Source organism: Hordeum vulgare, chromosome 2H (assembly GCF_904849725.1).
Source record: "Hordeum vulgare subsp. vulgare chromosome 2H, MorexV3_pseudomolecules_assembly, whole genome shotgun sequence".
NCBI lineage: Eukaryota > Viridiplantae > Streptophyta > Magnoliopsida > Poales > Poaceae > Hordeum > Hordeum vulgare.
In genome coordinates this window covers 57789672-57805233 of record NC_058519.1, presented here as the reverse complement: position 1 = coordinate 57805233, position 15562 = coordinate 57789672, and the positions used below count along the sequence as shown (strand labels likewise).

Genomic DNA, 15562 nt, shown 5'->3' with positions numbered 1-15562 from the left:
ATTCAAAATCAAGAGACTCCAAAAGTCCATCAATATGGAGTTTCTTCATGCGCTTTACACCGATATGACCAAGGCGGCAGTGCCACAAGTATGTGGGACTATCATTATCAACTTTACATCTTTTGGTACTCACACTATGAATATGTGTAACATCACGATCGAGATTCATCAAGAATAAACCATTGATCAACGGGGCATGACCATAAAACATACCACTCATATAAATAGAACAACCATTATTCTTAGATTTAAATGAGTAGCCATCTTCCATCAAGCCATATTCCGGTACAATGTTCATGCTTAAAGTTGGTACTCAATAACAATTATTAAGGTTTAAAACTAATCCCGAAGGTAGATGCAGAGGTAGCGTGCCAACGGCGATCACATTGACCTTGGAACCATTCCCGACGTGCATCGTCACCTCATCCTTAGCCACCCTACGCTTGTTCTGCACTTCCTGCTTAGAGTTGCAAATGTGATGGGCATCAATGTCCACTCCCGCCGGCACGGAACCTTGCCGCCAGTCGGTCCTGGACGGCCGACCTACCTCAAACCCTTCTCGCGCGGGGGGAAAAAACCGTTGCCCCCCTCGCCCAGAGGCCTCCGGACCCCAACAGTTTCGGGGGCTACTAACGGGGATACTACCCCTGGGTATACCAAGAGCGAAGACTAGCCGTCTCCAAGACATCTGTGGGAGCCTCCTGACCCCCCCCCCCCCAGGCCAGCTGGCGATAGCCGGCCCGTTCGACCAACGAGTTTGGCCGGCTAGCGATAGTCGGCCCATTCGGCCCACGAGTTCGGTCGGCTGGCGATAGCCGGCCCCTTCGGACAACGCGGGTCCGGTCGGCTGGCGACAGTCAGCCCCCTTGGTCCGCACATACCTGTCCGGCTGGCGATAGACGGCCACCTATTCAACGCATGCACAGCCGCTTGGCGGGGCTCGGCCGGCCGGCTGGCCCGCCGCCAGCCGGACGGCTGGCTCCAGTCCCATCCGGCCGTACCGCCGTATGCACACAAGACAAGATCAATGGTTAGAGGCTATCACAGCAGCAGTAAGCGCTGACATATACGACCCTGCTGCAATGTGATGATGGGAGGGTCAGCGAGGCTACAGGGACCCCGACCCTGACCGGGCGAGACAACCCTGTAGCCACGTTCCCCTTTGTCGCCCGCGCCCTGACGGCTTGGTGCGCCGGCCGCTGATGCACACGACCGGCGGGCCCCGCAACAAGACTCAATCGTAGGTGGCCCCCAAAACCGGCCCAAGAGGCTGGCAGCCGGCCCCCACCTCATATCCAACTGTTACCATTGTATCACCTCGCTGCAGTATAAAGCCTCACCCGTGCCCACCGAGAGGGACAAGAAGGAGGACGACGGTTGACACGCACACAACTACACACCAGACACACGTAGAGCACCATTTGCGGAAGCGAGACCGACAGCCAGTGCTCCGTCTCCCTCCTCACGAACAGCTCTAGGAGCAACCTTTGTATTGTGATTCCCATATAGTCACGCATGCAAGACTATGGGTTTTACCTCGTCGGAGGGCCCTGAACCTGGGTAAACCGACGTCATGTGTGTTCCGCCTACACCCGTTTCCAGACGCCGCCGCGCCCATCGGCCCCAAACCACGAGTTAAGCCACCCCATGGCATCCGTCCCGGAAATACCACGACAAATGCGGAAAGAGAAGACTAATGACAAGGAATTGCAACATCAAATAACAAAGGAGAAAGAACGTGTCAGGCAAGTTGTGTTTAGAATAACAACCGTTGTGAAATTTCTTGGTAAACCCAACTTGGCTTTTCACGGAAGTAGTGAACATCTTTACAATGATGATAATGGTAATTTCTTAGCTTGCATTGAGATGATTGCGGAATTTGACATGGTTGAAGTTATTGAAGAATTATTTGAGGTCAACAATGACTTAAGAGAGGTCAAATGGTTTGACTATATTATGCATCGAGAAGAAATTATTGGATGAGATTAACATCGACCCCATCATAAGTGATTTTGCATCAAGGAATGTTAGAAGAAATTTTTAAGGTAATATGTACTCCCTCCATAAACTAATATAAGAGCGTTTAGATCATTAAAATAGTGATCTAAACACTCTTATATTAGTTTACGGAGGGAGTAAAAATTATTTGATACACATAACGATTTTGAATGCATTTAAGTGTTACTAATAATAATTTATATATACATATATTACAATGACATTATATTAAGGGCCTCCAATTTTTAGTTCGTCCCAGACCTCAAAATCTCACGACCGGTCCTGGCTATAAGCGAAGGTTCATTCGGTAAATATTCTCGTAAATATATACTCCCTCCGTCTCAAAATTCTTGTCTTAAATTTGGTTAGATATGAATGTATCTAGTCAAGTTTTAGTATTTGTATACATCCATTTCTAGACGAAGTTAAGGCAAGAATTTTGGGACGGAGGGAGTATGTTGTGAAAATGAAAGAGTGATCGTCTTCCCTTAGTGGACATAAGGGTTATCCTTGACCATCCGGGAACCGGCACACCGTACATCGTTACAGGAAATCAGTGGATGAAGGATGCATCTGATAAGCGAAAGCCGCAAACCAGTGCTATCTGGCGAACGTTCTCCAGGGGCCTAATCCCGGCAAACGCCTCGAGGAATCCAGATCTGACGGTGACATCTTTCTCTCAAAAGCTCCCTGCAAATAAAAAAAGCTGCCATAACAGTTTTGCAAAAATGCCAGGTCATCTTAACCAATACCCATAAAATCGCACAAGGGGTTCGGAAATGCCACCCTGGCGCCAGCTGTGTGGGTCCTTGAGTAAACCGTGAAACTAAAACGGGGTCTGTCTACCTTCCTGACTGGCCTCGCACCATATCCCGTGTCCGCGAGCGTGTTGCACAATCACATGATCCGACGGCCATGCTGCACCTGCTTCCCCCGCGCGCCGACGCCGCAACACCCACCATCCATCCATCCATCCCCCTCGTGCGCACGGTCTCACGAAGCCTCGCCGCCGCTCCACAGAGTCACGGCGCCACGCGTCGGCACCGCGCCGCGGAACGGGACACCGCACGACGGCGTATCGCGGCTCCTCCGTTTTATCCCTCGCATCCCGGCCCCGAAACCGGGCAGACCACCCGACCCGCCCAATCCCCCACCTCAAAATAACCCCCCTAATCCCCGCGGCCCCACCCCGCCCCCGAAAACTCCTTAACAAACCCGCACGGCCACACGCCATCACACACCACCGTCGTCCCCGGCCCAACCGACCTAATACCGACCCGACGACGGCGAGGGCCAAGCCCGCCGCGGCAATGGAGGTCTCCTCCCCCTCCTCCGCCTCCTCCTCCTCCTCCGCGCAGCCCCCTCCCAAGCCCCGCCTCCGCCTCAACCCGGCCGCGCTCCTCCTCCGCCCCGCCCCGCCATCGGCTCCTCCGCCCGCGGGGCCCGCCCCCACCGCCGCGCCTCCCCCGCGGCCGGGGCTCACCGCCCACCCGCTCGTCGCCTTCCTCTCCTCCCTCGTCCCGCGCCGCGGCGGGGAGCGGCCGGGCCCCGCCGTGGCGGTGGCGGCGGCGCGGAGGGCGGCGGAGAGGGACGCCCTGGCGGAGCTGCAGATGGCCGGGTGCGCGGTGCCGCTCTTCCGGCCCTACGTGGCGCGGCTGCCCTGGCACGGCGGCGCGCGGGCGTGGCTGTCCAAGCTCTTCCCGCGCTACGGCCACTACTGCGGGCCCAACTGGTCCAGCGGCAAGGAGGCCGGCTCCGTGCTCTGGGACCGCCGCCCCGCCGACCACCTCGACTTCTGCTGCTACTGCCACGACATGGCCTACGACACCCACGACCAGGCGCAGCTCCTCCGCGCCGACCTCGCCTTCCTCCGCTGCCTCGAGGGCAGCCGCAAGACGCCCGCGCTCGACGGCGTCGCCGCCGCCGCCATCTACCGCTCCATGTGCATCTTCGGTCTGATTCCATCGCCGCCGCAACGCTCGATTCATTTCATTCTTCGTGCGCATTGCCTGCATACACAAATGGGCTCAAGACTGACATTTCTTTCTTCTCTGATGATGTTGACGCGTGTGCAGGGCTCAAGACCATACTGATACCCTACAGGACGAACCTGGTGCGGCTGCAAACCGGACCCAATTACGCCGACGCATTCGCCGATTTCATGAAGAGGATGGCCTCGTCTTCGGGCAGGGCGACGACGGGCGGCGAGAAGCAAAGATTGTGAGGGGCAACAACTCGGTGATTGAAATCTAGCAACTGTGCATAACCAAGTTTTCACGATGTAGCAACTGTAGTTACAGATGGGGAACTTGGTACCCCCAATGTGTATATAGCTTAGCATACCACCATATCAACAATGTAACTTAGCACGTCAAGGAATTGCCAAATTGTTACACTGCTGATTAAATCAGGTTCGATCCTGCACAAGCTCTATTGGATTCACTGTCAATGGAGAAAAGAAAATTCCCAAGAACAACTGATTTGTTCTGAGAACGTCTAAATTTGCACAAGATATGATATCTGAACTGAATCCTGGACAACGTCTTCTAGGTCATTCATCAATCCACAACATATTCTTTGTCATTCCTTTCATGGAAGTTAAGTTTTGACTTCATTTCATCTCATAACACCTTTCATGGAAGTTAAGTTTTGACTTCATTTCATCTCATAACAGCCTGTATGACAACCAAGGTGTATATATAGGAGGCCACGTTAACAATCTCCTCTATATTTCATTCCAATGATCAGAGTATGAATCCCATGTGCCTCAGAATCCAGTCACATTTAAAAGGGATTGTTGATCTATGGGACTATACAAGAAGGCACTTGGAGCTATCAAGTGCACAAATAATGGCTATCTATAGTTATACATACACCCCATTGGGAGTATGATCCATGACTAGATGGAGGCTCTAACTTGTCCTCACGTAAGTATGTGGGAACATCCTTGGGAAATAAGCACGCTTCGCCTTGACAGCCAGCCAATACACAGAGAAGCACGGGACGTGAGCGACGGCCATGGCGAGGTACCTGTGCCAGATTAGAGCTGCTGTAAGGATCGCGTGGCCGATGGATAACAAGGTCTGAACTGAGGTGATAGAAAGCACATACCATAGTGGAGCCCCAGGCGATGCAAGGTCGAGAAACGGGTAAGGCCACCTGAAGAAGATAGTAACAGAATCACATCAACAGACGGCAAACTTAGAAGAAGAACCAGCTGGAACATCGAGTGTATGGCAACACACTTGCCCTTATTTGAAAAACATACATACTGAAAGTAACTGAACTAATGTACATATCAGCGTCCAAAAGAATAAGAATCAGGTAGATAGCGCTAGATCTATTCTAGGATACATTGTTGGTAAGTAGAGAAAATCCAAATTTGGTCAGAAGGTGGCTCATATATATGTTCAACACATGTCCAGATGTTTTTGGAATACCTGCTTCACATGCAGAGCTCATTTTACAATTCAAAACAGTCGGGCACAGCCTGGGTTTCTTAGATAAACTATGTCACATGGCCATGGAAGAGTATAGTGTTACGTGTTACGTAGTAGACCATTCTATTGAGAAATTTCCCGTTCTACTTATTAAAGAATTTACAACACGATTTATGCTTTCCCCTTACGATGCCAATGGTGTGTTATGATCTAAAGATGCTCTGACGTTTTTGTATTTTCCCTCAAGAGTACATATGTTTGATTTAATGTAAATATGCATTTTGACTCACAAAATGTCAAATTGAAGGCACTGCATGAAATTCAACCCTGTTAAACAAACTGTAAGGAGAGGAGGGACCTATACCAGGATAAAGCTCCAGAAGCATGAATGACCCACTGGAAGGTTACATAGGAGCAACTCCAAAATACGAAGAATGCGATCCGGTACCAGGGGAAAGGCTGAAAAACATTTAAGGTTCAGCTGAAGAAGTAACTAGATGAATTAACACAAAAGACAGGGTAATGTGATTTACATGAAATCTTACCATATTGTTGAGAAGTGTGTCTATCAGTAGAAGAACAAGATTAACAGAGTGCATGCCATCAGTGACCTGAAAGAAATTTGAAAGGTTAAGGATACCATAACAACAGACAGTCAATGTCTTCAAAACTGTGAATTTGGTGCAAATAAACGTATTAGAAGCTGATCCATTCGTGAATGATCTATGTGGGCATATTTCAATTTTGAATTCATCTCTTGTATCCAAGACTAGACGCTGACATAAATAAGAGAAGGCAAGAGTACAATGGTAAATCAGATCTAAGAACATAGATGTCGATCAAGACAGAAACAGGTCTGTTTGGCTAGCTACACATGCCCAGGACTGATTATTACTAATCAGATGGACATAATCTATGTTGAGCAAAGTCACACAGGCTATTTTACTTAAGAATAAGTACTGTAGTTCTTATCACTGAGTGTAGTTAACTGATATACAATTGAAAATAACCAACAGATAATAAAACTAAGAGTCATGCCAAGTAGTTACATTATTGACAATGGAGGATTGTTACTGTTAACATACCAAGCAGGGTAATAAATAATACACCCAGCCAAAACGTCTTACATTTAGAAACAGTAGTAGTACATATCTGGAATGTTCACATACCATGGCAAGCCCAAACTTATCACGGTAAAAGAATGGCACAAGGAGTCCCCAAAATGTGACATCAGTCAACATTGTTGCTCCTGCACTAGCCTGCAGACAGATAAATACTAGTATTAGACAAACAACATAGGCCAGTTCAGAAGGTGCGGATGAATAGGTTTCAGGAAGAGCAAGTAGGAAAAATGTAAAGCTAAAAGCCTAAAAGAAAAACAAAGAAAAATAGGTAGGAGAAGACACACTACTAATTAGAGTCAGCTGCTAAATCATAGACATTACGCTACGATGGTGGTACTGCATAGTCCTTCCAACCAATAGCAGTTGGATTTACATAACTGTTGAGAAAACACCGCATTAATACAATCTGAAAAGGATAATTAGTTCAAACCTGGTAGATGATTTGCATACAACGTCCCCAGAAAGCAGCTCCTTTCTCATTTGCTATTTGTTCATAATAGCTTGCCATCTTGTCCATCTCACCATTTTTCCTACCTCCAGAAATAGAAGCTGAGAGGTCACGATTTTCAACATCACCATATTCATCAGCTTTTCTCAAGCTTCTCTTTGAGTATGACCAACATCCATGGGCTGATATAGCAGTCGCAACCTAAGTGTAAAATGCAAAAAATGTTGAAAATGTGGTAAAAAAACTAAAAAGGTCCACCTGGTAAAACTTTTCACAAGGTGAACATAATTGTGCATGATTGCTTGTAAAACTTTTCACAAGGTAGTAGCAACTTGGTAAGACATCATGAGTCTGAGGACATACCGCAAAATATATGGTGACTAATAAAAAGGTCCACCTGCAAAGCCAATCGGGGAAAGAAAATTAGTCAAAGGACAGTTAGGAAAAAGGGAACAGCACGACAAGTAATTAAAAAGGGGGTGCTTCTGAAATTCTGAGCCACTAACGGAAGATGGAAAACATTCTACTACAGACCAAACGTTTTTGCGGGGGCAGCGTGCATACTTTAGCTCTACAAAAGCAGGGCAAACATACGGACGCTGAAGGCAACTTCGCCCAGTGGCGAACTATGAACATGTGTGATGCTCCAGTTCTGCAAATGACATGGCTTCCCTAATCACGATGGCAGTGTGGTGAACTTTGACACACCAAAATGGTCGTGTCTTCAAGGGCGGCTGGTCGGGGCCACATTCCTCGTATCCACAATTTGAAACAAAAGATGAGGTATAGCGAAAGGCTGACTGGGCCGGGTTGCTCCTGCTGCACGCAGTGATGTAGCATTCCACGATCACAGTGCCTCGGGTGGGGGTTCAATCTTGGTGTGCTTGTGACCTATTCTCTTGCTATCAATGCAATGATGTTCAACCCTTCCATTTGTTCATGAAAAAAAGCAGGAGGAGTATAAACTACAGAAGTCCAAAGTCACTCTTCTTGATATGTACCATGCTTCACAGAACGACCCCTATTTAGAATATGATGAAACAGGGGTCAGTTTTTAGCGATTCTTAAGGCGAGGTTTCTCGGCTTGGGAACACTGGGAGGAGGGCTGAAGCGTAGTAATGACAAAGCTGGCCTTACCCCCACCCTTCAAGCTTGTAATTTCGTTGACTAAATAGCACAGTGTGAAGCCCTTTTGATGATCGAGCACCAAAATTACAGCCTAATTTGCTGCCCCCCTTTTAAGCTTTATTCCAAGCTCCGCCACTGTCCGGGAATCCTCCGTGCAGGGGAATACTGGATACACACTCTGCCGAGCAATTGCCGCTGCCAAATGCTAGTAATCGCACTGCATAATGCGGCTAAATGCACGGGAGTATAAACGATATGTACTGTGATTGTCTAGATTATTGGTGGCACTAATTAAGCTTAAGAGAGGATCAAGAGGAGGAGGGTGCGTACTGGGTGTAGAAGAAGAAGACCCTGGGGCCGTGGGGGATGATGTCGCGGACGAGGAGCGCGGCGGCGGCGGCCAGCGCGAAGGCGCGGTAGCCGAGGAGCCAGCCCGGGTGGAGCCGGGGCCAGCAGGGGAGCCAGAGGTCGGTGGCGCGGAGCGGCGCCGCCGTCCTCCGCAGCCGCGGCAGCAGCGCCGCCGCCAGCGCCGTTGGCACGGCGATGAGCGCGCCGCACACGAACACCTGCCACCGCAACCAGTACTCCGCGCCGTCCGCCGGCGTCGGCATCGCGCCCCCGTCCCCCCGCGAGGCCGGCGGAGAAGAGAACCCTAGCTGAGCCGCCCTGGAGGAGGAGGCGGCGGAGTTAACGCGGCCTCGCGCGCGGCTCCGGGTGGTAGTTGGGACTTTGATGCTGCTGGTGTTGTTGGTGTTGGGGCGCGGGACGACCACGACCGCCGCGGGCTGAAATAGACGTGGAGCGGTGGAGACGTGGAGCAGCGGCGGCCGTGGTGACCCGGGCCACGCGTTGTTCTTGTTGTGTGGCTGGTGGGAACGGCGTTAACCGATCGACGGCAGCGGCTTTCTTTCCTTCCGTCTCCACGGCGGATCCGACGGGGCGGCGGCGGCGCGGGCGTCTAGAAGGTCGACGCGATTTGGCGGCCGAAAATATGAATCGGGTGGATACTTTTTTGCTGGTCCACGCAAGCGAGCAGATTGAGTAGCTTACGGTAAACGGTAGCGAGAAATTTGAATATCACCGGCAAAAGATTGTCATATACTTTCTCAGTTTACAATATATTTTTAGACATTTTACTAGAAGACTATTACAAAAAAAAAATTATACTCTAACATATCTTTACCTAATAATAAAGAGGCTATCGCTTTCGTCGGAAAAACCCACCGAGGTGATTTTATAAAAAAGGCATTACTGTTTATAACATTAAACTCGTAATATATATTAAATATTTTTTAAAATACTCATATCTTTTAAACCGTAACTCCAAATTTATCATATTATACATGAAATTTGATTAGAAAAATATGTAGAATTTAAATATGATATTATTTTATTTGTTAAACGTTTAATAAAAATACTATCTAGGGTGCAATCTTAATAAATAAGTCATTATTCGTCTTTCTTTCATACCGGTACTCATCCGGGGTGGGGATGAACACGTCAACAAAATCAGGATTAGAGATGAAACTGAAGGTCATTTGACTGATTCTTTGTACGTATTAAATCTACATGCAAGCCGTGTTAAAATAGAAGACATGTACTGCATTTTTTAGGATAAGACCATCTTTATTTGTATCGTAACTATAAATTCTCAAATTATAGACATTTTTTATAAATTAAGAGCGTGTGCCGTGTGGTATTTCTTTCTCCCATTGCAACGCATGGGCCCTTTTGCTAGTGTCTATATAAATGCATATGTAATCACTAAGAAAATCTTTTAAAAATTTATATTTACAAACGGATGAAGTATAAATCATTAAAAAAATATGATAAATTACATACGGATAAAAAATTACATATGATGGAGCAAGATAAATGAATCCATATTTAAAATCATGTCTATATACAACCATATATAATTCTTAGTGAATATTTTTAAAAATATTTAGAAATAGATGAAGTAATTCATAACAAATCTTTCTAGTGCAGCATGTACGGATAAACACCGAAGGTAAATCTTCCTCCTGCAGCATGCACGGCCTCCGAGAAATTCTCCCGTGAAATAAAATAAGGAAAAAGCTTCTGTTCAATCGGCTGATCCAACCGATACATCGGCCTAGTGAACAGCCGTCCGATCATATGTGAAACAAAGAGTCTTGTGCTCTCCTTGTCCCACCCACCCACCCTTCTCTAGAAATATGCAGCTTCACCCAACGGCCAACGCATCTCTATCCTTTCATGAGTCAACGCCCGTTATCCATCCACAATTCTTCAGTGCTTCTCTCTCAAGCTCGTGGTCATGGTGTTGCAACTTTGTAGCGTCACCGCCCTGCCCGTTACTTTACCCCTGCCAGCGCATAGCGTTGCTATTTACGAATGCTACGGAGAAGCGGCCGCTGCTACAGGCCAGCCATCCCATCCCTGTGTTGGTGTTGCGTGCTCTCTGTGTTCTCGGTTTTTTCGGCAATGGTGCTCGACGGCTGTTCACATCGGCCTTTTAGAGAGATAATTGCATCTGTCATCCTGAAAGTTGACGGCGAGGTCCAGTCCAGTCCATAAAGTTGAGAACTGCTTCGATACGATCCTCATACACGGAAATACGTCATCAATACGGTCCTGGTACTTGGAGTTGCAGTCCCCGCTCTACGCGGCATATACTTATCACGAATACCCCCCTATGACACGTCACCGCGTGGCCCATCCGTCAGTTGAGACCCCACCCGTCAGCTGAGACCCCACCTGTAAGTTTACGGTCCGGCGCCGGCGAGGCGATGGCCAGCCTCAACGCCAAGGCGAGCACCGGCCATCTCCACGTCTACGGTCCGGCGCTGTACGACTACGGCGCCCCGCTGATGAAGGAGAGAGATCAGGAAGCGTCACTCCTCCTCCTCAAGATCCAGCACCACTACGAGGAAGCCCTCCGGCGGCTCACCGTGCGGTGGCGCTCCGACGTCTGCTTGGGAGTCTGCGTCGGACTGCTCGATCCGGTCTCCAACATAATCGCCAGCACCCTCGTCGCCGCCACAGAAGCTCCAGTTGACGCGGACCCGACGGCGGTGCCAGCACCCTCCTCGCCGCCACAGAAGCTCAGGGACGTGGAGCGGCGCTCCCTCGATGGCCTCGTCGCCTTCCTCACCTGCTTCTTCCCTTACCTCGTCGATTGGGAGGCCGTCAGGTACTTCTCCTCGCCGAAGCCGACCCCATCGTTGCCGCGCGCATCGTCGTCGAGTCCCGCGGCGTCAGGTGCTTCTGCGAAGGCTCTGCCGCCGCTTGCGGCGCCCTCAACTGCGCGATGGTGGCCGCCAAGCATCCGTGTCCCTCGCAGCTCGCCGGCGTGTGGCTGTCGCTGAGCTCCTCCCTCCACAATGTTGCCCCCTTGCTCTCGGATGTGCAGCCCAATTTCCCCGGCGACATCCTCCACAGCTTTCACACATTGGTCAAGGAGAAGGCACATTCCCCATATCCTACTCCTGATGGCAGCCTCGTCAGGCCATGGAAATTTGCTACCCGTTGCCGCAAGCGCGCCACCAAGCTGACCTACCGGCATTCATGGTCACTCAGGCGAGTGCTCCTCGATACGATCCATGGATTCTACCTGCAGGCTCTTGCAAGATTACCGTGTGGTTACCACCGCAGCCTGCTCGATGCTGGACATTGCTACGACCCGTTCGACCCCGTCTCCAACGTCATCATTGTGAATCGGGGAAAGGGGATCGAGAACAGACAACGAGTGGGGTCTCAACTGACGGGTGGGCCACGCGGTGACGTGTCATACGGGGGTATTCGTGATAAATATATGCCGCGTAGAGCGGGGACTGCAACTCCAAGTACCAGGACCGTATTGGTGACGTATTTCCGTGTATGAGGATCGTATCGAAGCAGTTCTCAACTTTCTGAACTGGACTGGACCTCGCCGCCAACTTCCAGGATGACAGATGCAATTATCTCCCTTTTAGCAACCCGTGTGAGGATGTTAGGTCCTGCGACCGGCGGTGACGGTGTTTCTGCAACTTCATCACTGTCATGAATTTTTTGTCATATGATCTCAAAAAAATCCGCAACATGATCTATGTTACAAAAATAATCTGCAACATGATCTCTGTTGCAAAAAAAATTTAGCAACACGACCTTTGTTGCACCTATTTCCACAACATGACCGATATTGCAAAAATTTGTGCAACACTATCTCTGTTGCATTAGTGGACGGAGACGCTTTCCAGACCTACGGCTCACGACTTGGTCGATTTTTTTTCTATAACACAGATCTTGTTTCTGGAACATAAGCCTTGTTTCAGAAAAAAACGGTTCGAAATGAGCGCAACAAGGCTTGCCTTGCAAAACCTAGAATGCAAGACAAGCCTTGTTGCAAAGGTTGATGCACGCTCACTATCGAAGATCAGACGGTTGTCTGGCTCACTATCCTACGGTTGCCAAGGGGGATGATATTTTCTAAACATCACCCGACGGATGCGTAGCAGCCTCCATAAAATAAAGCCCTTTGAGTCAACGAATTTTTGCGATTGAGTAAACAAAATGGAAACGGAACATTTGAACATCATTGCCATCCGTTAACTGTACTTCATCCGTCATAGTTTAAAAAACATACACGTGTACCTAGATCGTTAATTTGACTTATATAAAATATATTGTATAATATAAAAATTATATCATTAAAAAATAGAACATCTGCAATTTTTAATGATATATTTTTTTGTTATATATGCCTCTCATTAAGTTATTCAAATTGACGACATAGGTACATGTGCCGGACTTGTAAACTGAGACGAAGGGAGTACTTCAAAAACATTAACCTCTACTCCTAAAGAAAAATCCTCCTGTTTTCGATTTTCTCTTTACCAAATCAGCGATGGAACCCCGCTCAATGGAAAAATAAATGCCCCATCTCTTTTCAGACTCCCGAACGACGAACAAGGGATGTATCATGCTCGCTCGCACATTGCCTGCCGTTGGTAGCCTGATATGGTTTTTCGTTTGATTTTTTTCTCGCGCCTCCCACCACCCCTTCCACAAATCTTTCAGTTTATTTTTGTATGGTTTTTTCCGCCTCACCTCCCATCATCTTTCTCATTGGATTTTCTCTCTTTCCATTGAAGAAAGATCTTGTTTTGTTTTTTTCCTTTGGCAGGTCTTGATTCAATTCAATCAAGTAAATAATAGGTAATTAAAAATTCAGAAATCACATCATATATGTAAGATCACCTTTCTAAAAGGTCACATAAGATTTTGCTCAATAAAATTTTAAAAGAAATCATATATTCCTCTATAACAAATTGATATGTCATTTATTATTATCATTATCATTATCTCTACTATTTTTGGGCATACGCATCCGCATGGCCTTGCGGATGGACGTCGTGCGCAACACCATGAAGGATGTTGTGGCCGATCCTAATGTCAACACGATGCTCAAGAATGAGAGGGCGTGGATCACGGCGTCGATGATGCCATGGCAGAAGGTGGGTCGTTGGACTGCCACATACAGACGTCCGTGGATGTGGTCATATCATATTTGTTGTCAGTCATACAAAGAGTTAGATATGTTACATTCTCAAATCAAATGTGTCCATTTAAATGTCAAAAAAATTGTTAAGGAAATGTGTCCTACAGTATTCGGTAGTTGTCGACGTTCCTAGCAGCCTTTTATGTAAAAATATTTTAGAAATTGTGTGTTGAAACAATTTGAAAATCAACCATCAATCTCTTCTCTTAAAGGGGGACTTGCTGGTAGCGTGGTATCCCCGTTCATTTTCATCTTGTGTTTTTTCACCTCACCTCCCACCACATCTTCCACTCGATTTTTCTTCTTTCCACTCAAAAACAAATCCAATTAAAGGTGGAGATCTTATTTCGTGCTTGCTTTGGCGAATGCTAATTCAATTCAATCACGTCAATAATAGGAAATTAAGAATTTGTAAATCGGACCATATATGCGAGATCACCTTTCTAAATGATGGCATAAGATTTTTCTCGATAAGTTGCCAAAACATAGTTTCAGACTCAATAAGATTTTTCTATGCTATTGATTGACAATCACAAGTTTCGTAGTATAACAAAAGTAACATATAATTTTTCTCATGGGCCTACGCATTTGCGCGCCTTTGTGAAGGGACGTGTACGCGACACCATGTAGGACACCATGGTCGGGCCTGATGCCGTCGTGTTGCTCGAGAATACCAGGCCGTGGATCACGACGTCGAATACAACTGTGGTAGAAGGCGTGTGTAGACACGGTCATATTATGTTTATTGTTAGTCACTAGTGGAAAACGGGCCTTTGGTCTGGACCCTTTAGTCCCGGCCTCCATCTGGGCCGGGACTAAAGGCCCGGCCACGTCGCCCCAAATCGCAATGCCATCCACGAGGCTTTGGTCCCTGCCCGTAAGGAGCCTTTAGTCCCGGTTTGTGTCTCAAACCGGGACTAAAAGGCTACGCGGTGTGCAGCCCGCATGTGCGCCACCTTTAGTCCCGGTTTGTGTCCCAAACCGGGACTAAAGTCCTCTGCCTATATATATTGGCCACAGCCCCCCTCTCCCCTCTTCCTTGCATTTTTTTGGATGGAATAGTGTGGGTGTGTGCTAGCTCTCCATTTTTCTTGGATGCACTAGAGGTGTTTGTTGAAATGTGTGTTAGAGCGATGCCGCTTCAGTTCACCGAACACAACTACGATATGAGATGCCCGAGCCACGCTTAAACCTCTTCCTCTTTATTTCTACTTATTCTAAAAGGTTAGCAACTATATTTCCTCGTTTAGACCGTGCGGTACTAATTTTTAGGATCGTGATTGTATTTGATATACTGTCGTATAACGCAGATGAGCCATCCATGGATGTACGGTGATCGACGCACAGCCGCTTACAGAGAAGGCGTGCATTCTTTTCGAGATGCAGCCGATGCGAACAAGCATGGTGGTGGCTATATGTTTTGTCCATGTGTTGAATGTCGGAATGATAAGGATTACACTTCCTCAAGAGTCATTCAGAGCCACCTGCTTTGGTCCGGTTTTATGTCGGGCTATAATGTTTGGACCAAGCACGGAGAAAGAGGGGTTATGATGGAAGACGACGATGAAGAAGAAGAGAACGATGATGACAACTACCGATCTATGTTCCCTGAGTATGCTGATACCGCAATGGAAGACAATGAAGAAGAAGATCAGGATGAAGAACGGGAACCAGATGAGCCCGCTGATGATCTTGGTCGAGTCATTTCTGATGCACGGCGAGGTTGCGACACAGAAAAGGAGAGGTTGCAGTTCGAGCAGATGTTACAGGACCACAACAAATTGTTGTACCCAACTTGTGAAGATGGCCAGAAGAAGCTGGGTAGCACACTGGAATTGCTGAAGTGGAAGGCAGAGACCGGTGTGACTGACTCGTCATTCGAAAAGTTGCTGGTACTGATGAA

The 15562-nt window shown here is 47.8% G+C and overlaps 2 protein-coding genes across 2 annotated transcripts; one reads left to right on the top strand and one right to left on the bottom strand.

Annotated features, from left to right (window-relative positions):
• The first annotated feature begins 3210 nt into the window (after positions 1-3210).
• LOC123424931 lies at positions 3211-4422 on the top strand. Its single transcript, XM_045108615.1, has 2 exons — positions 3211-3951; positions 4074-4422. Exons 1-2 carry the CDS (start codon positions 3309-3311, stop codon positions 4220-4222), a joined length of 792 nt encoding a protein of 263 aa, XP_044964550.1. The 5' UTR covers positions 3211-3308; the 3' UTR covers positions 4223-4422.
• Positions 4423-4710: 288 nt separating this feature from the next.
• On the bottom strand, positions 4711-9016 carry LOC123425438 (the record flags this gene model as incomplete). Its single annotated transcript, XM_045109141.1, has 8 exons — positions 4711-5028; positions 5110-5157; positions 5803-5897; positions 5984-6049; positions 6608-6697; positions 6993-7211; positions 7374-7407; positions 8469-9016. Coding segments are annotated over 8 exons (1218 nt in total), but the record flags the coding sequence as incomplete, so codon positions are not given.
• Between the last annotated feature and the right edge of the window lie 6546 nt (positions 9017-15562).

Coding starts and splice junctions, on each gene's coding strand:
- LOC123424931 (XM_045108615.1), top strand. CDS start 3,309: ATGGAGGTCTCCTCCCCCTCCTCCGCCTCCTCCTCCTCCTCCGCGCAG. Junction 3,952..4,073: donor CCGCTCCATGTGCATCTTCG/GTCTGATTCCAT, acceptor ACGCGTGTGCAG/GGCTCAAGACCATACTGATA.